This window comes from Saccopteryx bilineata, chromosome 4 (assembly GCF_036850765.1).
Source record: "Saccopteryx bilineata isolate mSacBil1 chromosome 4, mSacBil1_pri_phased_curated, whole genome shotgun sequence".
NCBI lineage: Eukaryota > Metazoa > Chordata > Mammalia > Chiroptera > Emballonuridae > Saccopteryx > Saccopteryx bilineata.
The window spans coordinates 129,061,165-129,086,855 of NC_089493.1; the positions used below are offsets into that span (position 1 = coordinate 129,061,165).

Consider the following 25,691-nt stretch of genomic DNA (forward strand, 5'->3'; position numbering starts at 1 on the left):
TGAACTAAAGCACAGAGGTTCAATGGCTTACCCAGGAACACAGAAATAATAACTGAGAAGAATTCAGACCACATGTTTCCAAAGTTTGTGCTTTTAACCACTTTGTTGTTTCTCTTAGAAGTTTTAATATCTATTATTTTGGGGTTTTTTTTTTTCTGAAGCTGGAAACGGGGAGAGACAGTCAGACAGACTCCCGCATGTGCCCGACCAGGATCCACCCGGCACGCCCACCAGGGGCGATGATCTGCCCCTCCGGGGCGTCGCTCTGCCGTGACCAGAGTCACTCTAGCGCCTGGGGCAGAGGCCAAGGAGCTATCCCCAGTGCCCGGGCCATCTTTGCTCCAACGGAGCCTTGGCTGCGGGAGGGGAAGAGAGAGACAGAAAGGAAGGAGAGGGGGGTGGAGAAGCAAATGGACGCTTCTCCTATGTGCCCTGGCCGGGAATCGAACCCGGGTCCCCCGCACGCCAGGCCGACGCTCTACCGCTGAGCCAACCAGCCAGGGCTATTTTTGGATTTTTTTCAAAATATTTATTAAACACATACTTTAAATAATAGCATTATGAAAAACAAATTTTGAGATATTGACTATCATAATTTTTCATTCATTAGAAACCATCAGAATAGAAAATTTTAATAGTTTAATCATTTGCTGAGAATTTTTTTTTTAATTGAGAGGCGGGGAGGCAGAGAGACAGACTCCTGCATGTGCTATACCAGGATCCACCCGGCAAGCCCAGTAGGGGCTAATGCTCTGCCCATCTGAAGCTGCTACTCCATTGTAACCAGAGCCATATTAGCACCTGAGGTGAGGCCTTGGTGACATCCTCAGTACTCAGGGCTAACTTACTCAAACCATTTGAGCCATGGCTGCAGGAGGAAAAGAGAGGGGGGGGGATGGAGAGGGGTGGAGAAGCAGATGGTCACTTCTTCTGTATGCCCTGACTGGGAATCAAATGTGGGATTCGAACCCAGGACTTCCACATGCTGGGCTGACACTCTACCGCTGAGCCAACTGGCCATGGCTGAGAATTATTTTTTAATTAAAAAATTTAAATTATAGTTGAAATTCAAAATTACATTAGTCTCATGTATACAGCAAAGTGGTTAGCCTTTATAATTATATATATATAGCCTTTATAATTATATATATATAATTATAAAAATATAATTACGAAGTGATCCTCTGAATAAGCCTAGTACCCATCTGACACCATAGCAGTATTAATATTTCACATGAGGAATAGCAGTTCAGTTATGTGGATGAGGAACTCTGAGATTAACATCCAGGGTTAAAATGATAAAAATAACAGTATTTATAAAGCTTAAATTAGGATTCATTAAAACACCAACAAAAATGATTATTTTAGTTCTTTTCAATATTATATTAGTTCCAGGTATACAGCATAGTGGTTAGACCTTTATGCAACTTAAGACATGATCTCCCCAATAATTCTAGTACCCACTGACACCATATATAGTCGTTACAATATTATTGACTATATTTCCTATGCTGCATTTTAATCCCTGTGACTATTTTGTAACTGCTCTTTTGTACTTCTTAATTCCTTCCTGTTTTCTACTTTATTTCCCAAAATCCCTTCCCATCTGGAAACCATCAAAATGTGCTTATATCTATGAGTCTGTTTCTGTTTCATTTGTTCATTTATTTTGTTTTGTTTTGTTTTTATATTCCATGTATAAGTGAAGTCATATGGCATTTGTCTTTCTATGACTTATTTCACTCAGCATTATACCATCTAGGATGGGTCCATCTGTGGTGTTGCACATGGTGAGATTTCATTCTTTTTATGGCCAAGTTATATTCCAGTGTTTATTGTGCCACATTTTCTTTATCCAGTTGTCTATTGATGGACACCTAGGACGCTACCAAATGTTGGCTATTATATATAAAATGTACATATATGAAAGGCTTGTTATTGCCTGTTTTTTAAAGTCTGTTTCCTCTTATATAACTATTGCTATCCAGGTTTTTTCTCTTTATTCCCATTTGCATGACATTTCTTTTTTTTTTCTTCAATTTTTTTTATTTATTCATTTTAGAGAGGAGAGGGAGGGGGAGAGAGAGAGAGAGAGAGAGAGAGAGAAGGGGGGAGGAGCTGGAAGCATCAACTCCCATATGTGCCTTGGCCAGGCAAGCCCAGGGTTTTGAACCGGCGACCTCAGCATTTCCAGGTCGACGCTTTATCCACTGCGCCACCACAGGTCGACATTTCTTTTTTTTTATCCCTGTACTTTCAGTCCGTGCATGTCTTTCCGTCTGAAGTGAGTCTCTAGTAGGCACACATGTAAGGGTTTTGTTTTTTCTTTTTTTTAAATTTCCCATTGATTTGAGGGGGGCAAAAAGGGGAAAGAGGGAAAAGAGAGAGAGAGAGATAGAAAAGCATCAACTTAGTCATTCCATTTAGCTGTGCACTCATTGATTGCTTCTCACATGTGCCCTGACTGGAGATCGAACCCACAACCATGGCCTGCTGGGAAGATGTTCAATCTACTGAGCCATCCAATATCTGTTGATGTTGCAACCAAAGCCAGGTCTTGTTTTCTTATCCATTCAGCCACCCTACGTCTTTTGATTGGAACATTTAATTCACTTATATCCACTTATATTTAAAGTATTTGTTGACAGGTGTTTAGTCATTGCCATTTTATTATTCATATTTTTTTATTTTTAATCATCTTCTGAAAAAAGTCCCTTTAAGATTTCTTGTAATACTGGTTTGGTGGTGATGAACTCCTTTAGCCTTTTCTTGTCTCTTTATCTCCATCAATTCTAAAGGATAACCTTGCTGGGTAGAGTAATCTTGGTTTTAGGGGTCCATGCTTTTAATCATTTTGAATATTTCATGCCAATTCGTTCTGGCCTGCAAAATTTCTGTTGAGAAATCATTGACAATCTAATGGGCATTCCCTTGTATGTAACTAACTGCCTTTTTCTTGCTGCTTTTAAGATTCTCTATTTGTCTTTAACCTTTGACATTTTAATTATGATGTGTTTTGGTTTTTGGTGTGGACCTTTCTGGGTTCATTTTGTTTGGGACTCTCTTTGCTTCCTGGGCTTGTATGTCTATTTCCTTTGCCAGGTTAGAGAAGTTTCTGTCATTATTTCTTTAGTTAGGTTTTCAGTCCCTTGAGGTCTCTCTTTTCCTTATGCTACTCCTGTGATGCAAATGCTGTTACTTTGACATTGTCCCAGAGCCCCCCTAAGCCAGGGTTTTCTTCATTCAACATGAGAGCGGTTAACTCTTTCATGGACTGGCACAGAATTTCTGGCGAACTGGATTAGTCTGTAGACTGGCAGTTGAAAACCACTGCTATGTAGCACTTTACAATTAAAAAGTATTTTTATAAAAACCTTTTCACATTTAATTTTCACAACTCTTTAGATCTTATTACTATTTTAGAGAGAAGAAGCTAACGCCTGGCTATGTTAAGTAGCTTGCCAAAGGTCTGCATAGGAAGTGGAGGAGCTGATTCTAAAGCTCAAGCTAGTCTCAATTTTGCTAAACACCACGAGTCTTTTATGAAGATGTAGGGCTATCATCAAAAGTTATTACTCTTCCATGCAGCTTGATTTTTTTGGAAGAGTTAATTGGGTTATTTTTTGTTCTAGGATTAAGATAGGCTCTAGGTGACAGAATATGTAAAATAACAGTACATTAAATTAAATGAAAATTTATTATTCTCCACATAAAAGTACAGGGATGATATGACACTTCACAAGTCAGGAACTAAGGGTCTTTTATTTTGTTCCTCTGCCCAGCACGGCCAAGGTCTCATAGTCCAAGATAGAGCTGATATTCTAGATGGCTTGTGGAGGAAAGTATGGAGAAATGGACAAAGGATATGCACCTGCTGTCTCTTAAGGAAGTTTCCCTTAAGTTGTCTTTTGACTCTTCCTCCTGTAGCTTGGTGGCCAGAATTTAGACGCATAGCCATCCTTGCTGCGTGGACAGCTGACATATGTAATTTGGATTCTACAAAATCGTGTCCAGCTAAAAATCAGGGGTTCTATTACCATATAAAAAGGAAAATGGGTGTTGAAGAACAACTAGAAGTCTGCCACACACTTTTCTCTTCTGAATCTTGAGACTGTTAAGAAATGAAAGCTGGAGTCCAGTGGCTTATGCGCAGAGTGGTTCAGTGTCCCCAGAGCTGTTCGGCCCAGTCATTTGTTTAGGTGTCCGGCCAGTTGTGGGTGTGCGTGAGCACGCCTGCATCCTGGGGCAGCTGCAAGAGGAGGAGAGCCAGTGCCTCAGAAAGACAGACCCCTTTCTCTGCAGAAATTACTCAATGCTGAAACCTTTCAAAGTGATATTAGAGACGTTGGAAGCACCATGGATGGATTTTATGACCAACAAGCCCTTTTTAGGGTCCCAGGGAAATGTAGATCAGAGGAATGTAGAGGGCGGCCTGTGATTGACAGAAGGAGGAAGTTTTTGGAACAGATCTGGCTCATGATTCTGAAGGGTTGTTTCAGGATCTCAGTCAACTTCAAGAGGCTTGGTTAGCTGAAGCACAAGTTCCTAATGATGAACAGTTTGTCCCAGATTTCCAGTATGATAACTTGGCGCTTCATGTCCCACCTCCAACCAAGATCAAACAGGAGCTGCACAACCCCTCTTCTGAGCTGCCATTCTATAGCCATGAGCAGGCTGTTGGTGCTAACTATGGAGAAAAGTGCCTCTACAACTATTGTGCCTATGATAGGAAGCCTCCCTCTGGGTTCAGGCCATTAACCCTTCCTACCCCCTTCTGTCACCCACCCACCAGAATTCCCTATTTCCCCCACCTCAGGCAACTCTGCCCACCTCTGTGCACCGTGCTGCAGCTGGCCTCCTGTACAAGGTGTGGGCCCTGCCTCCACCCCTCATTCGCTTCCAGACCCTGGACTACAGCAGCAAACCTTTGTGGTCCCCTGGCCACCACATCAGCCCCTGAAGAAGCCAAAGATGATGCCTGAAAACCAGTATCCATCAGAACAGAGATTTCAGAGACAACTGTCTGAACCCTGCCACCTCTTCTCTCCTCAATCAGTTCCTGCAGATAATCGCCCCAGTTACCATCGACAGATGTCCGGACCTACTGTCCCTGCATCTCCCCCAGCCTCTCAGGGATTCAAACAAGAATGCTATGAACCCACTCTATGAACATGGGGTTCCAGGCATGCCAGGCCTCCCAGGACATGGGTTCTAGTCACCAATGGGAGTCAAGCAGGAGCCTCGGAATTTTTGTGTTGATTCAGAAGTGCCTAACTGCCAGTCCTACATGAAAGGGGGGCATTTCTCCAGCAGCCACAAAGATTTTTCATATAAAAAAGATCCCTAGTTGTACTTCGATGACACTTGTGTTGTTCCTGAGAGACTGGAAGCCAAAGTCAAGCAAGAGCCCACCATGTATCATGAGGGATCCCCTTACCAGAGGCGAGGTTCCCTTCAGCTGTGGCAGTTCCTGGTTACCCTTCTTTTTTTTTTTTGTATTTTTCTGAAGCTGGAAACAGGGAGAGACAGTCAGACAGACTCCCGCATGCGCCCAACCGGGATCCACCCGGCACACCCATCAGGGGGCGATGCTCTGCCCCTCCCCCTCCAGGGCGTCGCTCTGTTGCGACCAGAGCCACTCTAGCGCCTGGGGCAGAGGCCAAGGAGCCATCCCCAGCGCCCGGGCCATCTTTGCTCCAATGGAGCCTCGGCTGCGGGAGGGGAAGAGAGAGACAGAGAGGAAGGAGAGAGGGAGGGGTGGAGAAGCAGATGGGCGCTTCTCCTGTGTGCCCTGGCTGGGAATCGAACCTGGGACTCTGCACGCCAGGCCAACACTCTACCACTGAGCCAACCGGCCAGGGCTGGTTACCCTTCTTGATGACCCAGCCAATGCTCACTTCATTGCCTGGACAGGCCAAGGCATGGAGTTCAAGCTGATAGAACCTGAGGAGGTAGCTTGGTGTTGGGGCATCCAGAAGAACTGGCCAGCCACGAACTTTGACAAGTTCAGCCATTCTCTACACTATTACTCTGGAAAGGGCACCATGTAGATGGTGGCTGGTGAGCGATACAACTACAAATTTGTCTATGACCTGGATGCCCTTTTCTCCATGGCCTTCCCTGACAACCAACGTCTGTTCCTGAAAGCAGAGTCTGAGTGCCATCTCAACGAGGAGGATACCCTGCCGCTGACCCACTCTGAAAACCCTGCTTACCTCTTGGACACAGATCACTGCAGCAGCCTCCCCTATGCTGAAGGCTTTGCTTACTAAGTTTCTGAGTGGCTGAGCGGCCAAACCCTAGAGCTAGCAGTTCCCATTCAGGCAAATGAGGGCAGTGGTTTTGTTTGTGTCTTTGGTTGTTCCTAACGCTTGCCCTTTGAGTATTATCTGGAGAACCTAAGCTGTCTCTGGACTGGCACACTTAAAGACAGATAGCTTGGCCAGGGAGTGGGAACAGGAAGGGGAAGAAAAACCACCAAAAAGAGGATCAGCTCTGATCCTGAGAAAGTTTCTGGGAAGAGATTGCAATGAAACCCCCTTCCCATGGACAATATATGCAAAGCAATACCTTGTTCAGGTTAGTGCCCACAAACTGGGACAGAGTGTGTGACAATCAGCATTGATCACAGACTATTAAATGCCTTCACACGGAAGGGCTCTGATTTGCACAATTTATTGAAAAAGAAATCACAAGCCCATAGGACACTAGGTAGGCTAAGTTGGGGAGGCTCACTCACCATGAAGGGTTAAAAATATATATTAAAATTAAGAGAGCTCATCTAGCTCAATCTGAAATATTTCCCCCTGGTCTAGAAAGAAGAGGGGGAAGTCAGAACAGCCTTTACCCACTCCATGGTTCTCAAATAATAAACCATTGCTACTCTTGGGGACCGTCTGGCCACGTGGTCACCAAGTAGAGCAAGCCCCCTTTCTCTTCCCAGTTACATGGCTGTGTGTGGATGGCTTTAATTTTAGGAGAAGTGTAATTAACTCTTTTGACAGTATTTTGTTTTGCTTTGATTAGAGGGATTGTTTTGTTTTGGTGGTTGTTTTGAGAAAACAGTTTATAAACTGATTTTTGTAGTTTTGGATTTTAAAACAAAAAAAACCCAAAAACCTTTTGGTAACTGCACTGTGTCCCTTAGGCAGGACAGTGCCACCTTATGAAGGCGCTGCAGCTTGAAAGGGGCTCTGGGGGCTTCCTCTTAGCCGCGTACAAGTCCATGTTATTGCCTGCTTTGCGCTTTCTGCACGAGACAGCCCAATGGAACATTTGCACCTGAGTTGTACATTTTTGAGGTGCGCAGGGCAGCATGGACACACTGCTTAGATTCTACATGGATAGATCCCCATGGTCTCTCACATGCCCTCTCTGGAAAGCAAATGTACATAATACATGTCATATCCATTGGAAATCCATATCCTGGTCACCTGGTTGGAACCCTGGGGATTCTCCCTTGGGTATGACTGACAACATTTTCTGTTTCACCAATTTGTTTTGTTTTCCCTTTTCCTTAATTCTTGGACTTTAAACCCTGCATATGATTCAGTAGGGTTTGAGACTTACATGTAATTCTAACAGGTAAAATAATGCTCACATTTTTATTTCCTGCCACCTTAAAAAAAGAAAAGAAAAGCTTATCTGATTGCTGTATTATATTGAAAAGTTTTAAACAGCACCAGCTTCAGCTCTATGGAAGTTGAGCTTAAAATACAGGAAAAGTTAATGAGAAAGTGGCGGCACCTCGCTGCCTGCTCTGTTGACAGCATTCTGTGCTCCCTGTGACATCTGGCATGTTTGCTCTTCACGTGGGAAGGACAGTGCTGGCTCGGCGAGGGAAAGACATGTGCTCTGAATTGTTTTTTCTAATGATGTTCCATAGTCTCCAGTGGTTCCCCTTATTATCAGCAGCATATTTGTGGAGAGGTTCACTGGGATAAGGGGTGTATTATATAGCTATGGAAACATAAGGTTTTCCGCTGTTGGAGCTAATTAGCCCACAAAGGTGTTGAACCTATAGCTTGGGCCTTAATTAGCATTGTACTCTAATCAAAGGACTCTTTTCAGATCATATTTATAGCTTTTTATCCTACACATAGTCTATACATACATAAATGCATATTTTATCCCTGGATGGCTAGAGATTTGTTGTAAATGCTGTATAGGATTTGTTATTCCTTTCTTTAGTTATCCTGATTTGGGGTTTGGGGTTTTTTTTTTAGTAGATTTATGCTATCTTAGCAAGAATGGAAATAATCCTTGTAGCTTCCTTGCTGTAACTATGTGGCCTGTGCCGTCATGGAACATAGGTTGGAGGCATCACCAACGCATTCCCATCGGACGCATGCACCTCCGGGATGGTTTTATTTTTTGTTTATTTTGTTTGCTTCTTTTCAGAGTGTCGAAAGTCTACAGTGAAGAAAGGCTTTACCCTGTCAGTTGATTTGAAATACTTTCCCCTGCGCAGGGCTGTATGCATCCTGCCAAGCTGCGTTATATTTTGTACTGTGTACAATAAAGAAGTTTGCTTTCAATTAAAAAAAAAAAGAAATGAAAGATTTTTCCTGAGGTCTCTGGTTGGAATTCAAAAGACATTTTTTAAATAACAATAGTACCAACCAAAAGTACTGCTATTCAGTGTATGATTACTATATGGCAGTGCCTAGAACAGTACTTGGCAGATGCCCCCCAAATATTTATTGAATGAACAAATCAAGGCTAGGCATTCTGCTAAGCATCTAATCTCACATTATATCATTTAATCTTGCTGATGTACCTATAAGGTAGTGATTGCTAATTTTATTTTATAACTGAGGAAATAAAGTATATTTTTAAATAGCAAAGCTAGGATTTGGTCCTAGGTCTATCTGACAACAGATAGTGTCATGGATAATGTAGTAGGATTAAAGTTGTTCACCAAGTGTACTAAGCTTGCCTATCTCTGGCCTCTTGCAATTGTTTGCCATGTGATTTATGTTGGCCAATGAAAAGTGATCAGCAGAACTGAAACTGACCTATGTCAAGGGCAGGAGCTATAAGAACCAGGGCGTGATTCCTGATCTTTCTCTTTGCTGCAGTGTTGTAGCTATCAGCTGCCCTGTCAGCCTAGGTCCTATAGTGAAAATGATAGACATGGTCAGATAGAGTGTGAAGACAGCTAGAGTGAGGATGGATATATAGTGTGAGTGAGAAATAAACCTTTGTATTTGAGGTTGTTAGTTTCTACAGCATACTCGAGCCTATACCTAACAGATAGATATAGAAGACATTATTTATAATTGTGTTTATGTTTAAGTGCATTACTTGTCACATACATTGCAGATTATATAGGCTTTGTAGAGAAAGAATCTTCTAACTGATGTGCTAACGTTTTTATTTTTCTATGACAAAATCATTATTTGTTCCGGAGCATTGGTTTACAAATATAGCAGATCTTCAAAGAACACTTTTTTGTTCAACAATGTTTCATTTCATTGTAAGGTTGATGAAATGCTTATGGTAAAATTGGTTTTGTTATACATTGATTTGCTTAAAGTTGTAAACTATTGACAGTGTTCAGTGAGGACTTACTGTACAAATTTCCAACTTGGAATGCCTCTGTTCTCCTTTAATGAAGAAAAGCTTAATTTAATTATGTAAGATAATTTTCATAGAGGCCCAGGCTTGTTTGCATAACATGATTTAAGTAGAATTTATCTGGATAAATACAGTGAAGTTTTTTCCAGCCTAGTGGTTGAAGGAGTCTAAGGAGTTACAGTTTGAAATGAGGCCCAAGAAGATTAAAATTCATTGATGGTTAGGTTTTTCTCTCTGCCTACTGTGTGCCCGACACTGTTCAGGGCTCTGTTAGAGATGGTGAAGGCATCACCACTGCCAGAACTAGCCGAATAAGCACAAGTACCTGCTCACTTGGGATATAGAGTACTATTCAACTCACAAATGAGAACATAGCATCTGAGAAATACATGAAAGTGTTTCTTTAACTCAGATTTAGTTTGGATATTGAAACTGTTAAGAGCCTTATTTGTGAATGAATAACTTAGTGCCTATGAGACTATTAAAGGTAAGTGTGAGAGTAGCAATGGCCTAGGATAAGTGTGCCGATGGGAAACACCACTTTCTGGTATACTTCATGATTTTTATATGATTTATTACTTGGGAAATTTGTCAAGGATTTCTTAAACATATTAGGAAAATGTGCTAGGATGTTATAGATGGAACAATACTGATGGGGCCCTGAGTGATCAATTCAGAAGCATTAAAAATTTGTTCCTCAGTTGCATAGGAGGTGTTTTGAGTAAATATATTCTGCTTTTTGCTACTATTGAAGGTGGTCAAGTTAATTCTAGTAGCTTGGTTTAAAAGGACTGATTAATTTTGTGACTATTAATCTTATTTTGGGCACTATATGTTAAAAGAGGGAAATCATATCTCATGCTTTGACACATGAAATGTCATTCTTAGGTTCCAAACAAAACCAAAGTCTCCAGGTATATATCATTACTTTCTTTTTGGGGGGAAAGGGTCTAGGTATTATGCTCTTATAATTTTATTATTGTTGCTGTTAACATTTTGCATTTCTGTGATCAAAAAAATACTGACTTTTACTGTTTGGTAATGGGTATGTAGCAGGACAACGTTCATTAGCAAAATATATTCTACAAATTTGTTGAAATAATTTATGAGGCTTTTTAGCTACCAAGATTAAGTGGGGAAGCAGTTGATAGCCTACTTAGCAATTTTGCACATTTTTATATTTTGTAATGTATATATCAGATATTGGGCCAATATATAGAGCTATGATACTTTCTGAGGGGTCTTAAAAGCACACACAGAAAAACCCTTAATCAGGTACTGAAACTCCTTACCTAACATCATAAAGATTTTTTGTGTCTTTAGGCAAAATAACGTATAACAAAATCAATTCTAGAAGAGGTAATTGATATAAATAGGAGTTAAATTCCTATGGCATCTGTGTTATAATGAAATAATGCTAAGGCTGAGATACAAGATGGTGGCAGAGTAGGTGGAAGCTAAGCTACATACACTCACCTCCTCTCAGGACCAACTGGAATTATAGCTAAAAACATAAAATAATCCACCTGAATAACCAACTGAAGACTAGCTGAACAGAAGTCTTATAACCAAGGATTTACAGAAGAAGCCACATCAGTACTGGTAAGATACATCTGAAAATAGCACAAAAAAAGAAAGAAAAAATGGTAAGAAAGTCAGAGATGCAAAGAGGCCTGTCTCTGCTTCCAAGGGCTGTGGCTGAGAATCTGGAAGGTTATTTTAGCTGCAAAGGTCCTGCCTAAGGAGCATGGGCTCTCAACCCCATGCCAGGCTCCCCAGCATAATGCACCAAATCCAGGAAGAGGTGCCCACATAACATCTGGCTGTGAAAATCAGCAGCGATTCTGTCCACCAGGGTGAGATGGGAGTCTTCTAAAGACACAGGCACCCTCATAAAGGACCAACACACAAAATCTCCTTCACATCCACTCACTCTGGGCTTCTTCAGAAGGAAGATGGGGTAGACTTAGAGTTGTGTGAAGAGAGGTTGGGGTTTGTGGCTCAGGGGAGAGAGCTGAAATGACAGCCACCAGGATCCCTGCACTGAGTCCCACTCCCACTCCGCAGACACCATCTTTCTTGAGTGGAGTACTCCCCTCCATATGGCTTCAGTCTTGGGGAATGCAATAACCCCACCCTCTGGATTCCTGGTCACCCTACTCTGTAGAGCTTGCCCTTGCTGAGGAGTCAGCTGCCTGGGCTGGGGTGTAAAGGTCTGGGCAGATTCAGGGGGTGTTAGTGTATGAGTTGTGTGGTTTGGGGGCACAGGCCATTTCTGCACTTTCCCATCAGTCTGACAGGCCCTTGCCCTAATGAAAGATCCACTAGCCCCACCCTCAGGGGTCCCACACTTCTAACTCCTGATGGCTCCATCCTTCTGAGTCTGGGCTCCTCAGGAGGTATAGGCAGAACCAAGGTAGACTGAGTTGTGTGCTCTGCGGCGCAGCGGCCACTCCTCCCACATTCCCCAAACCCTGACCAGTGCCTCCCTTTCAGGGAGATCCACTAGCTCCACTCTTCTGACTCCCAGAAGCCCTGCCCAACTGAGCTCAGTCTCCTGGCAGAATCTGGGACAGACTGAGCCGTGTGGATCTAGGATGGGAGCCATTTTCCCCTCACATGCCTAACCAATGCAAAACCTTCCCTTCACACAGCCAAGTGTTGATCTGTTTGGACCTGATCAATTCTGCTGGCCAAACCCTGATGACTTCCTGAGATCCTACCCTACCATAAAAGTCTGGGGGCACCTGGTATGGGGCAGCTAGGCATTGTATACCCTGGGGCTTTTGTTGAATGGTCTGAAACCGAGCACTGGCATCAAGTTTGAATCTGTATCCATCTGGTTAATACCACTGGCCCCTACCTGGTGACTCATTGAGAACCTACCTCATGTAACTTGAGTACCTTGAGAGGCTCTTTCAGTGATTGACTTAACAGGCAGCTACTAGATGGAGGCAGGCATAGAAGGATCTCTAGTGCCTTGGGCCTTTTGCTGACCTGCTCCTGATATCAATGCTGGTGGAAGCCAGTCTTGGTGCACAGCTTGGTCCTACACATGCATACCAAGGATCAGCAGAGGCAGCCAAAACTGCTGTGTGAATCACTTTATAGCTCTAGACAGGTTGCCCAGGGCCAGTGACTGACATTGACTGGAGCTAGAGACCTCTGTAGAGGCTCCAGAACTGGCACACCTAGTGGCCAGCTTCAGACTACATCAGAGAAGGACCTAGTTAGCTTCACAAGTGACATATCCAAAGGGCGGTCTCGGCAGGCACCAAACCCTTCTGTTTCATGTGGTCAGTCTGGGGTCAAGCCTCACAGCAGCCAGGCTGAGGATTGACCATACACATGAACAGAGCAGTAGCAGTTGACTCAATTCCAACAAGAGGCTCACATAACTCACACATGAATAATCCTGAAGCACCTAGCCCAGGTGATTAAGGAGACTGTGCCTTAGTCCTACAAGACACTTTTTACATAAGGCCACCCTACCAAGACTGGGAGACATAGAAGATCTACCTAATCCATAGAAGCAAACACAAAGAGGCAGCCAAAGCGAGGAGACAAAGAAACATACCCCAAATGAAAGACTGGGAGATATCTCCAGAAAAAGAAGTAAATGAAATGGAGGTAAGCAATTACCAGACACAGAATAAAAAAATAAAGTTATGAGGGTGTTAAAGAAACTTAGTGAGAACTTCAGCAGCATGAAAAAGGACATAGGACACATGAAAAGGAACCAGTTAGAAATGAAGAATACTATTAGTGACATGAAGAATACCCAAGAAGGAATAAACAGTAGGTTGGACGAAGCAGAGGATTAAATCAGCAATTTGGAAGACAAGGTAGCAAAAAATACCCAAAAAGAAAAAGAATTTAAAAAAATGATGATAGTCTAAGGGACCTTTGGGACAACATGAAGCATAACAACATCTTCATCACAGAGGTGCCATAAAGAGAAGAGAGAGAGCAAGGGACCAAAAATCTAGCTGAATAAATGATGACTGTAAACTTCCCTAATCTGGTGAAAGAAAAAGATACACAGGTCCAGGAAGCTCAGAGAGTCCCAAACAAGATGAATCCAAAAAGGCTTACACCAAGACACATCATAATTAAAATGCCAATGGTTAAAGACAATGAGAGAATCTTAAAGGTACCAAGAGGAAAACAGTTAGTTACTTACAAGGGAGTTTCCACAAGACTGTCAGCTGATCTCTCAACAGAAATATTTCAGGCCAGAAAGAAATGGTAAGAAATATTCTAAGTGATGAAAAGCAATGACCTATAACCAAGATTACCCAGCAAAGCTATCATTTAGAATCAAAGGAGAAATAAAGAGCTTCCCAGACAAGAAAAAGTTAAAGGAGTTCATTACCACCAAACCAGTGTTACAAGAAATGTTAAAGAGACTTCTTTAAGAAGAAGAAAGAAAGAAAAAAAAGGAACATAGCTCGAGAGAATAAAATGGCAATAAATACATAACTATCAATAATCATTTTAAGTGCTCCAATCAAAAGACATAGGGTAGGCCCTGGCTGGTTGGCTCAGCAGTAGAGCGTCAGCCTGGCGTGCAGGAGTCCCGGGTTCGATTCCCGGCCAGAGCACATAGGAGAGGCGCCCATCTGCTTCTCCACCCCTCCCCCTCTCCTTCCTCTCTGTCTCTCTCTTCCCCTCCCGCAGCGAGGCTCCACTGGAGCAAAGATGGCCCGGATGCTGGGGATGGCTCTGTGGCCTCTGCCTCAGGCGCTAGAATGGCTCTGGACTCAACAGAGCGATGCCCCAGAGGGGCAAAGCATCACCCCCTGGTGGGCATGCCGGGTGGATCCCAGTCGGGTGCATGCGGGAGTCTGTCAGACTGCCTCCCCGTTTCCAGCTTCGGAAAAATGAAAAAAAAAAAAAAAAGACATAGGGTAGCTAAATGAGTAAGAAAATAATATATATATAATATATATATATTATATATATATATAATATATATGTGCATGCTGTATCCAGAAAAGGATATTTCATGCAAATGGAAATTTTTAAAAAGTGCTGGGATAGCAGTATTTATAACAGACAAAACAGACTTTAAAACAAAGGCTATAATAAGAGATAAAGTAGGAAGGATACTACATAATTCAACAAGAGGATCTATCCCAGAGAATTTGTTGATGATACTCTCTCTAGTTCATATCTCTCTATCCTTGTGGTTTTAAGTGGTCATGGGACTTATACAATAAGATAATCCATTTAAGCTATGGTAGGAAGAGTGTCCTGCAAATAACTGAACTTCTGACGCTGGGAAAGGGGCAGAGTAACAGCCACAGTTGGAAATATATAGTAGAGGGCTTAGCGTACCTCCCACCTTGACATCTAGAATGTTATTTATTTTTCTTTTTTATTTAATTTATTAGGGGGACACTGGTTAATAAAATTTAATAGATTTCAGATGTACCGTTTCATGAATATTGTACTGTGAGTTTACCACCCCAAAGTTTGGGATTTAAAGTGAATTAGAGAAAACTCAGGAGACTATCTTGAGTTTAAATAGGGCATTAAAGTTCCAAACCCCACATACAAAACTATAAGATAGAACATTATCTGTCAGTGGAATGCAGTAACCTTATCAAAATATACTTGAGTTAGATGTGTGTTAAGTATTGTGAGACTTGAACATTAAGGCAAATCAGTAATTTCTTATTAAACAAGGATGTTTATAAGTGATACTAAAGTCACCTATGCAATGTAGCCACCTAAGACCCAGGTCCCTCTCACATATCTGTCAATCATGTCCTCCCTGACATATCTGTCAATCATGTCCTCCCTGACATTTTGACTTATGTGCCTCAACCCCACCACAACCGTGGACTGCATCTAGCAAGGTGAAATATCACAGGGATAAAGGCAAGGCCTTGCGTTTAGGTTCAGATGAAGAAAGTGAAAGTATGATTTACCAACATCAGTGAAGAAGCTTCAGGTTTGATGGATTTGAGATCAGTCTTGAATGGGGCTCCCCCCTCAAAGGCTTCATGTGGTTAAAGATGATGTTACTGCAAGTAGTGGGGGATCATTAGGCCACACCTAGAATATTATAGTCAGTTTGGGCACCCAATTTTAAGAGTGACATCGGACACATGGGAGCTCATATAAAGGAGAGCACTCAGCTTTGAGGAGTTATAAAGTTTTGGTTGTGTGGATGAGGACACTGGGGCTCTGACGTGTCACAGCAGCCTGTCAGGTGCTGTCCCTATTCTACAAGAAGGAAGTTGAGGGGCATAGATAATGGTTTAAATAGTGGTTTTAGTTACCTTTTTGGGAAGCCTGGATGTTAGCCCCACTATGAGGATAGACTTGATACTACAAGGGAATGATTACAGATTAATTGGGAGGGAAGGGACGCTCAGGGTCAGAAGATCCACATGAGAAGGTGGTTTGGTTATCAGTATTAAATGTTTATTAGCATTGCAGAACTGTCTTGTCTAGTGTATATCTCTCCCTCTTTTTTTAAGGTGTTCAACTCCAGTGAAGAATCTGGGCATCTTGTTCTCACCGTTGTTATCTCAGGTCATTTCTTCATTTCCCAAGGACAGACACTCCTGGTAGGTTTTTTTGTTTGTTTGTTTTTGTTTTTTTTAATTTATTTTATTTTATTTATTTATTCATTTTTTTAGAGAGGAGAGGGACAGAGAGAGAGAGAGGAGAGACAGAGAGAGAGAAGGGGGGAGGAACTGGAAGCATCAACTCCCATATGTGCCTTGACCAGGCAAGCCCAGGGTTTTGAACCGGCGACCTCAGCATTTCCAGGTCGACGCTTTATCCACTGTGCCACCACAGGTCAGGCCTCCTGGTAGGTTTTATGTGCATAGTTTAATATGCAAATTTTTTCATCTTCATAGCTTCACATTAATTTCTGTATCTTTGTGCTTCTTCAGTTTTACCGAAATCCATCAGATCAACAAATAAGTATTTGTTGAATGTTCAATAACAGTGGAAAAAAAACACAAACCATTAAATATTGCCTGCCTTAAAAGAGTTTAGGGTTTTGGGGGGAGTCAAAGTGGATCAAAGGGTTGAGATTAAGCAGTATTATAAAGGAATCTTAACTGGGGAGACTGGGCTGGAAACAGGCCAGATTTATAGGGAGATGTGAGGCGTATTTTCCAGATAGGGGAACGCGTGTGCAGAGGAATGAAGCTGCAAGAACAACTGAAGGAGTACCTGAAGCGTGCTGTTATTACTTGATGGAGGCCTCTGTAAAACTCTAATTCTATAAGTATGCATTGTTCTTTATTCTAATGCACAAATGTATTATGGAAAGTTTCTGGAATGAAGAAATATATAAGGGAGAAAGTAAGAATTACCTTCCTTGAAAATGTATGCCTGAACTGGTGTTTAGAAACATAATGAATGAGGAAACAAAACAATAATTAGCTTCCAACCAAAGAGATTGTACAAGAAAAGAAATGTAAGGGAAGGTTCTTACATCATTTAGCTGTAAATAACATCTACATAGATGTAAATTCTTATAACTACTTACTGAATATCTTCATAGGCATAACTTATTGAGTAATTACTATGCCAAGCACTGTTCTAGGTCAGTGATTTTCAACCTTTTTCATGGCACACATAAACTAGTATAATTCTGCAGTGCACCAAAAAATGTACTTTTTGCCAATCTGGCAAAACAATAGGTATAATTTTGATTCACTCATACCAGATGGCTATTGTCGTGTTGGCTGTTATCATTTTTTTATTTGACAATCTAAGGGAAAAGAGGTTGTGCCCCTGACTGCACAGTCAGGTGTTGCAGGTTTTAACAATTCTTGAGGCACAGGGTTGAAAAATCACTGCTCTAGGTGGCAGGGCTATAGCAGTGAACAGCCAAGACAAAAATCCCTGTCACATGGAGTGTCAGCATTGCAGCAGGGAGAAATAACAATAAACAAATAGGTCACCTATATTGACAAGACATGAATTTTTGGTGAATCCCTTACAAATTCTATTATAGAATGGCCACACGCCACAGTTGTGCACTGTTACTGTTCCTATCTCTGCTTACATGGAGTATCGCCTTTTCCTTGAATGTGAGGTTACCTACCCATCATCTGTGTTTCTTGTGACTTTTAACTGCAGCAGCAGCCCTGGCCGGTTGGCTCAGTGGTAGAGCATCGGCCTGGCGTGCAGAAGTCCCAGGTTTGATTCCCGGCCAGGGCACACAGGAGAAGCGCCCATCTGCTTCTCCACCCCTCCCCCTCTCCTTCCTATCTGTCTCTGTCTTCCCCTCCCGCTGCCGAGGCTCCATTGGAGCAAAGATGGCCCAGGCGCTGGGGATGGCTCCTTGGCCTCTGCCCCAGGCGCTAGAGTGGCTCTGGTCGCAACAGAGCGACGCCCCAGAGGGGCAGAGCATCGCCCCCTGGTGGGCGTGCCGGGTGGATCCTGGTTGGGCGCATGCGGGAGTCTGTCTGACTGTCTCTCCCCGTTTCCAGCTTCAGAAAAATATCAAACCCCCCCCCACAGAAAAACCCCCAAAAAACAAAAGAAAAACTGCAGCAGTAATTGTACTGCACTGTTTTTGCTTTATCTGCTGCTGTTCTCGCATGTATCAGTTACAAGAGATAAGATTTCTTCTTCAGGCCTGACCTGTGGTGGTGCAGTGGATAAAGCGTCGACCTGGAAATGTGCTGGTTTGAAACCCTGGGCTTGCCTGGTCAAGGCACATATGGGAGTTGATGCTTCCAGCTCCTCTCTCTTTCTCTCTCTCTCTCTCTCTCTCTCTGTCTCTCCCTCTCCTCTCTAAAATGAATAAAAAAATTTTTTTAAAAAGATTTCTTCTTCAGCTTCAAATGCAAAGTATCCCAGGTGGTGGCCTGGGGGGTGGTAGTGCAAAGCTGGTACTCCTGTCAGTAGTGTGGGTCTTTGCTGAGCAGAGACGTGAATGCAGCTGTGGCTTCCTCAAGCAGTAGGGGCTGCGCCATCTGTTTGCACCAGAAGTTCATGTTGTTACAAGTTGGTAAAGGTTTCTTTGTATCATGAATTATTTTTGACCGGCAGATACAAAACCAAGTTTATTAAACTTGAAGACACTCACTACTGAGAAATACTTAAGGGTAACTCTAGCATTTGGGGCAGGTTGCATATACATATAGAACTTATAGAGTAACATATTTTTAAAAAATCTTTAAATATTTTAAAAATCACCTTTGCTGAGGTATACTTTACATAACATAAAATTCACTATTTTTAAGTGTTTAATTTGATGTTGTGATGTGTGCAGTCTTATAACCACTATACAGTCACGATATGAACATTTCAGTTAACCCCAAAAACGTCCTTGTACCCTTCGCAGTCAGTCCCCTGTCCCACCTTCAGCACAACCACCAATCTGCTTTCTGTCACCATAGTTTTGCCTTTTCTAGAATTCCATGTAAATGGAATCATACAACATGTAGTCTTTTGTGTCTGACTTCTTCCAGTTAGCATGATGATTTTGAGATTTATCTATATTGTTATTCCTTTTCATTACTGAATAGTATTTCACTGTATGATTAAACCCAATTTGCTTATCCATTTAACTTTTGATAGACATTTGAGTTGTTTACATTTGTGGCGATTATGAATGACGCTGGTGTGCTATGCTGAGTCATATGATACGTCTGTGTTTATAAGAAACTGCAAAACTGTTTCCAAAGCTGCATTCCCACAAGCAGTGATAAAGGCTCCAGTTTTTCCATGTTCTTACCAATACTTGGTATTGTCAGTCTTTTTAAGTTAAATGATTTTGGTGGGTATGTAGTGGTATTTCCTGGTGGTTTAAATTTGCATCCTCTTAATGACTAAGGATAGTGAACATCTTTTCATGTGTTTATTTGCCATTTTGTATATCTTACTGGTGAAGTGTCTGTTCATATCTTTTAACCGTTTTTCAGTTGAGTTGTCCTTTTATATTTAAATTATAAGAGTTCTTATTTTGATTACAGCTCTTTTATCAGAACTGTGTTCTGCAAATGTTCCTCTCACTCTGTGGCTTGCCTTTTCATTTCTTAGTAGTGTCTTTTGAAGAGCAGAACCCTAAAGTTTTGATGAAGTCCAATTTTTTTTCTATTATGATTCATGTTTTTGTACACTAGGAAATTAAAAAAAAATTTTTTTTTGTCTACTCCACGATTGCAATGGTATGTTTCTGTTTTCTTCTAGAAGTTTTATAATCTCAACTCTTATATGTAGGCTTATGGTTCAGATGAATTATTAATATTATTTAATATTAATATTTATGATGATTTTGTATACAGTGCCTTCTTCCCCTCTATGAAAGCAGTGTGGTATTGAGATGTGGAATATAGTCATTGATCGTAGGGAATCTACTTCTGGGACCACTGAGTTACTTTTTATTTTTGGTGAGAGATGAGGGTATGGTTTAAGTTTTTTGCATGTACTGATAGATAACAATTGTTCCAGCACCATTTATTGGAAAGCTGGCTTTTCCTCATTCAATTACCTTGGCACTTTTGTGGATCTACTTATAGACCCTCTTCTCTGTTCTGTTGACCTATTTGCCTGTTCTTAGTGCAGTAACATACTGTTTTGTTTACTTTGGTATGGTTGTAATTTTTGAAATTGGCAGTATAATTACATCAGCTGTATTATTTTTCAAAGTTGTTCTGGCTATTTTATAGGTCATTTACTACATTTCCATATAATTTTAGAATCAGATTTCCTACCAAAAATAAAAGAAGCCTGGCTGGGGTTTTTATTGGGATTACTTTGACTATATATATCATTTGGAGGAGAATTAACATCTTAATATTGAATCTTCTGATCTATGAACATGTTATATGTGACATCTTAGGACAAGTGGTATAGGCCACCAGCCATGAAAACTGAGTACATCCAGTACATGGCTGGAGGAAAAAAGATAAACAACCGTTAGAAATGTAGCAATATTTTCCACTGAACTCTATGTACCCAGATCAAGGAAGCCCCTACCCTAGAGACTTAGCCAAGAACAAGGTCAGCTAATCGCACCTCTCCTGCCCTTGTAAACGTTGCTTGCTTGCTCAGCCTAGATAGCCACCCTATAAAAAGGAGCCATTTTAGAAGCTCGGGGCTGCAGTGTTCCCCTGTGTGGGTTGCCTGCAGTCCCTGCGCAGGTTTGCAATAAAACTTATAAAATTTACTTTGAGTTTGCTGTGGTCTGTCTCCTGGGATGTAACATTATAATTTCCATTTGTTTATATCTTTTAGTTATTTTATTTATTTATGTACTCACAGCAGTGTGTTGTAACTTTCACAAAGGTCTTGCAGCTAAATTTATCTACAGAGACTTCATAGTTTTTGTTACTATAAATAGAATGTTATAAACCTCAGTATCTTTGTTGCTTGTGTGTAGACACACAGTTGATTTTCTTCATGTTGACCTTGCATCCTGTGGTATTACTAAACTCACTTGTTAGTTCTACAGCTTTTTTGTAGATTTTTTTGGTAGGATTTCCTACGTAAGTGATTTCTAGTCTGTAAATAGACAGTTTTACACATTTCTTTTCCAATCCTTATACCTTATATCCCTTGCCCTGTCATTTTCCCAAAATTGTGGTGGGTGAGACACCCTTTGAAGGATTAGTTGGAAGTGGTAAGAGGGACAACTTGCCTTGTCCCTGACTTCGGGGGAAAGCCTGCAGTCTTTTCACCAGTAAGCATGATGTTAGCTGTAGGGTTTTGTAGGTACTTTTAATGAGATTGAGGAGATTCCCTGAGAGTTTGCTGAGAGTTTGGTTTTTTTTTTCTTGAGTGCTGAGACTTTTTAATCATGAATAGGAGCTGAATTTTTTTTTTGAATGCTTTTCCTGAATCTGTTGAGATGGTTCGTTATAGGCCTTTTGATGTAATAAATTCTTAAAATAGCCTGACCAGGTGGTTGCTCAGTGGATAGAGTGTCGGTCTGGGACACGGAGGACCCAGGTTTGAAACCCCGAGGTCACCAGCTTGAGCGTGGGATCATTTGGTTTGATCAAGGCTCACCAGCTTGAACCCAAGGTTGCTGGCTTGAGCAAGGGGTCACTCGGTCAAGGCACATATGAGAAAACAATCAATGAACAACTAAGCTGCCACAATGAAGAGTTGATACTTCTCATCTCTCTCCCTTCCGGTCTGTCTGTCCCTCTTTCTGACTCCGTCTCTGTCACACACACAAAAATCTAAAATATAATTCAGCTTTTACCAAATTCAACTTTATTATAGAAGTATTTGATTTCTAAAATTAGGTATATGTGTAAATATGATAAAAATAAGAACACGTATTTTTAAAACATTTTACCCCATAAATTGAAGAACAGTTTTTGTCAGTTAATACAGCTTATTCACCATATTTTGGGGGCTTCCCAAGAACCATCACATAGAAGAGCAAACGCATTTGGGTTAGAATACATCTCACTTGCAGTTTCATGTGGCTGTTGCGTTTCCACACCCTCTTTCCTCATGCTTATCTGTGTTGCATTATATTTTTAGAGTTTTTCTCATAAAAGGCAGGGACAGGGTAGCCATGGAAAGTTTTAACCTCTTCTGTTTTAATATAAGAATCTAATTGTTGGTGGATTAAAATGTGCTATATTTGTACCATCAAATTTTTGTGGAAGCTGTAGGAAAACTGATGGCTAGGGCCCAGTCATAGTACCCTGTGAAATATGTTTTTGTAGCAATCCAAAGAGGTCAACAGAGTGTTGGGCTTTCTGTTGGACCTGGGTGGCTATTTTAATGTAATTTTCCTTAAATGTCATTGTTCTCTGATTGCTGTCTCCTGGAAGGTCCCTGGGAACAGAAGGCTTCCAACTTTAGCTTTGTGTCCAGTAATCACATCGATTTCTATTGTGCTGTTGAGTAAGCTCCTGTGTGCAAGTGAGGGCATCGCCACCAGCAAGGAGAGAAGACTGGCTCCATCCTCAGTCTACATGGGACTTGGGCTCAGCTGGCTTCCCCTGCCTACTCTTGGCATCTTAAACATATTCTCCCTTGGCTATTTCCGGCATTTTAAATTTGCTTTTAATTGTGGTAAAATACACATAACTTAAAACATCATCTTAACCATTTTGAGTGGTACTAAATACATTCACGGTGCTGTGTAATCAGCACCACTGTCTGTCTCCAGAATTCTTTTTGTTTTGCAAAACTGACACTCTGTACCCATTAAACAATAACTCCCATTCTCCCTCCTCACCAGCCCAGTCCCTGGAAACCACCATTCTACTTTCTGTCTCCATGAATGTGACTACCCACATACCTCATGGAAATGAAATCATATAGTATTTGTCTTTTTGTGACTGGCTTATTTCTGTTAACATAATGCCCTCCAGGTTTATCTAATTGCAGCATGTGTCACAATTTCTTTTCCTTTTAAGTAATATTCAAGTGTGTGTATTTACCACTTTTGTTTGTCTAGGCATCTGTCCATGGACACTGAGGGTGTCCCCTTTTGCCTGTTGGGAGTAACGCTGCTGTGAACATGGGTGCACAGATATCTCGGTGACGCCCTGCTTTCAGTAGTTTTGGGTATATACTCAGAAGTGGGGTAGTTGCATCATATTGTAATTCTGTTTTTAATTTTCTGAGGAACTGCCATACTGTTTTCCACAGTGGTTGCACCATTTTTCATCCCACAAACAGTGCACAAGGGTTCCAATTTCTACATATCCTCACTAATGCTTATTTTCTTTTTAAAACTGAGATATAATGACTTATAACATTATATTAGTTCCGTGTAAACACAATTATTTGATGTTTGTATACATTGTGAAATGATCACTGTTAGATTCAGAGAGTACTGGGGCTGCCAAAGAGTGTAACTATTGAAGGAACAGGGAGTGCTGCAAAGAGTGTAACTATTGAAGGAACAGTAAGTGCTGATATGGCTCCTGTGAGGCTGAGAACAAAGAAGGTCAGAGACACTTATCAGAAGTTTAGGTTTGAAATTCGCCACTAAGCTAAAACTGGCCCCTGTTGCTATGCTGCGTGTGACCTCCCTAGCCAATAGCTAAACTGCCACATCTGCTTCTGTCCTATGCTTGCTCACTTAAGATATATAAGGGCCTGGCTGTAAGCTCCAGGTGCGGCTTCCGTTTGCAGCTCCTTGTGGGCATGGTGTCTCCGGACATCTTGGGAGTTCGCCCCTGCGCAGGTTAAACTGGCCAATAAAGTAACATCTTAACTCCTGAAAGTCTCTGACGTTTGTTCTCATACCCAGTGGATGCTACAATCACCACAATAATCTAGTCCACATTCATCACCTCACATAGTTAACAGGTTTTTTTCTTGTGTTGAGAACTTTCAATATGTTGGAATCCAAGGGAGTCCGAGAAGACCAGAGTAGCAGGCTTTATTGAAAGGAAGAAAGGAACCCTGCTGGGCTGACTTGCAAGGGAGAGTCCCACTAGGCACAACCTGGGACCTGGATTTTTTTGGTTTTTGGGAGGAGGAGTGAGATGGGTCGTGGGGCATTAGCCCATTGGCTGCTGGACCAAAGAGGTCTTTTATGGAAGTTTGTCAGGACTTTTCGGCTTGTGACATCAGACAGTCCTTTGTGATTAGTCATTTGCTGCAAGCCCTGAAACGGATTTACTGGCAGTGTTAAAGAAATGAAACCTAAGACAATATATATTCTCTTAGCAACTTTCAAATACACAGCACAATATTGTTAACTATAGTCATCGTGCTGTTGTGCATTATATCCTCCTGACTTATTTTATAACTAGATGTTTGTACCTTTTGACCCTGTTTACCTATCTCCCCCTCCCCCATCTTTGGCAACCACTAATCTGTTCTCTGCACATATAAGCAGAGGCTGATTAAGATCGGTTGAGGCCCCGGATGCAGAAGAAAATATTAAGCCCTTTAAAAAGAGAGAGAGAGAGAGAGACGGGGAAAATAAATATACATGTTAACCATATTTTAAAATAAATAAAAAATGTTATGTTACTATTAATGTTAAAATTGCACATATGAAACCAGACTTGGTGTCATTAGAAAAAAGTGTAAAGTTGGGGTTTTGCGGGGCCCTTCAGACGTCGGGGCCCAGGGTGCACACCCGGTGTGCCCACTGTAAGGACCAAGAGAAAATCAGAAAATAAGCAGGGCACTAATGGAACAGGGAACTTAAGGGTTACAGGCAGGTCCTGCTCCTGTTCTGTTAGGAGTAACATGCCCAAGGTCGTTCAAGAAGCAGAGACAGATAGGGACTCTGGGAAGCTGAGAGAGAAGAAAAAAAAAAAAGGAAAAAGAGACAAAGGTTTGCATTCTATTGGTTAAAAGACCCTTATCAGAAGTTTAGGTTTGGAATTCGCCAATGAGCTAGACCCCAGCCCCTGTTGCTATGCTATGTGCAGCCCCCTTAGCAAATAGGTTACCGCCACATCTGCTTCTGTATGAGGCTTGCTTGCTTAGCTTATAAAAAGATTTAGCTGTGAGCGCTAGGTGCGGCTCCCATTTGCAGCTCCTTGTGGGCACGGTGTCTCCGGACATCTCGGGAGTTCGCCCCTGCGCAGGTTAAACTGGCCAATAAAGTAACATCTTAACTCCTGAAAGTCTCCGACATTTGTTCTCGTACCCGGTGGATGCTACACCCACCAGTAAATCTGCCTCTGCATATAAGCTTAGTTTTTTGTTTTTGTTTTTAAATTATACATATAATTCAGGTTATCTAGTATTTGTTTTTCTGACTTATTTCATTTAGCATAATGCCCTTGAGGTCCATCCATGTTGTCACAAGTGTCAAGATTTCATTCCTTTTTATAGCTGAATACAGGGTTCCTTCCTCAGGTTATAATACAGTTCCATTCTTACAACAGTGATGTAACCCGATTTTGGTGTTAGTCGAAACACAACCTAAGTCACTTATCTATCCTAACACAGTTGTAAAATTATAATCTAGAATATAAAAACACAACTAAGCCACAGAAAAGGGTAAAGGACATAAATATACTATACTTTACATTGTACTGTATAGTAACAGAGAAAATGACTCACGTCTCAATTTTTTTAAGTTTTTATGAGAGTGAACATGGTAAACTTGAAACATTGTATGTTGAGACTGTCCTAACCCAAGGACCCCTGTAATATAGCTCACTGTGTATATATATATACCGCAT

General features: G+C 41.5%; 2 protein-coding genes and 1 pseudogene across 2 annotated transcripts in view; all 3 read left to right on the forward strand.

Moving 5' to 3' along the window:
- The window catches only part of BBS4 (Bardet-Biedl syndrome 4), a 948,798-nt gene that overhangs the window by 908,063 nt on the left and 15,044 nt on the right, over positions 1-25,691 (forward strand). The gene's annotated exons all lie outside the window — the stretch shown is intronic.
- REC114 (REC114 meiotic recombination protein) overlaps positions 1-25,691 on the forward strand; it is a 109,177-nt gene that overhangs the window by 6,351 nt on the left and 77,135 nt on the right. Inside the window, exon 2 of the mRNA XM_066278075.1 lies at positions 16,071-16,160. Coding sequence (XP_066134172.1) covers positions 16,071-16,160 — 90 coding nt within the window. The remainder of the gene's footprint in view (positions 1-16,070; positions 16,161-25,691) is intronic.
- LOC136335181 (ETS translocation variant 5-like) lies at positions 4,357-6,272 on the forward strand (annotated as a pseudogene).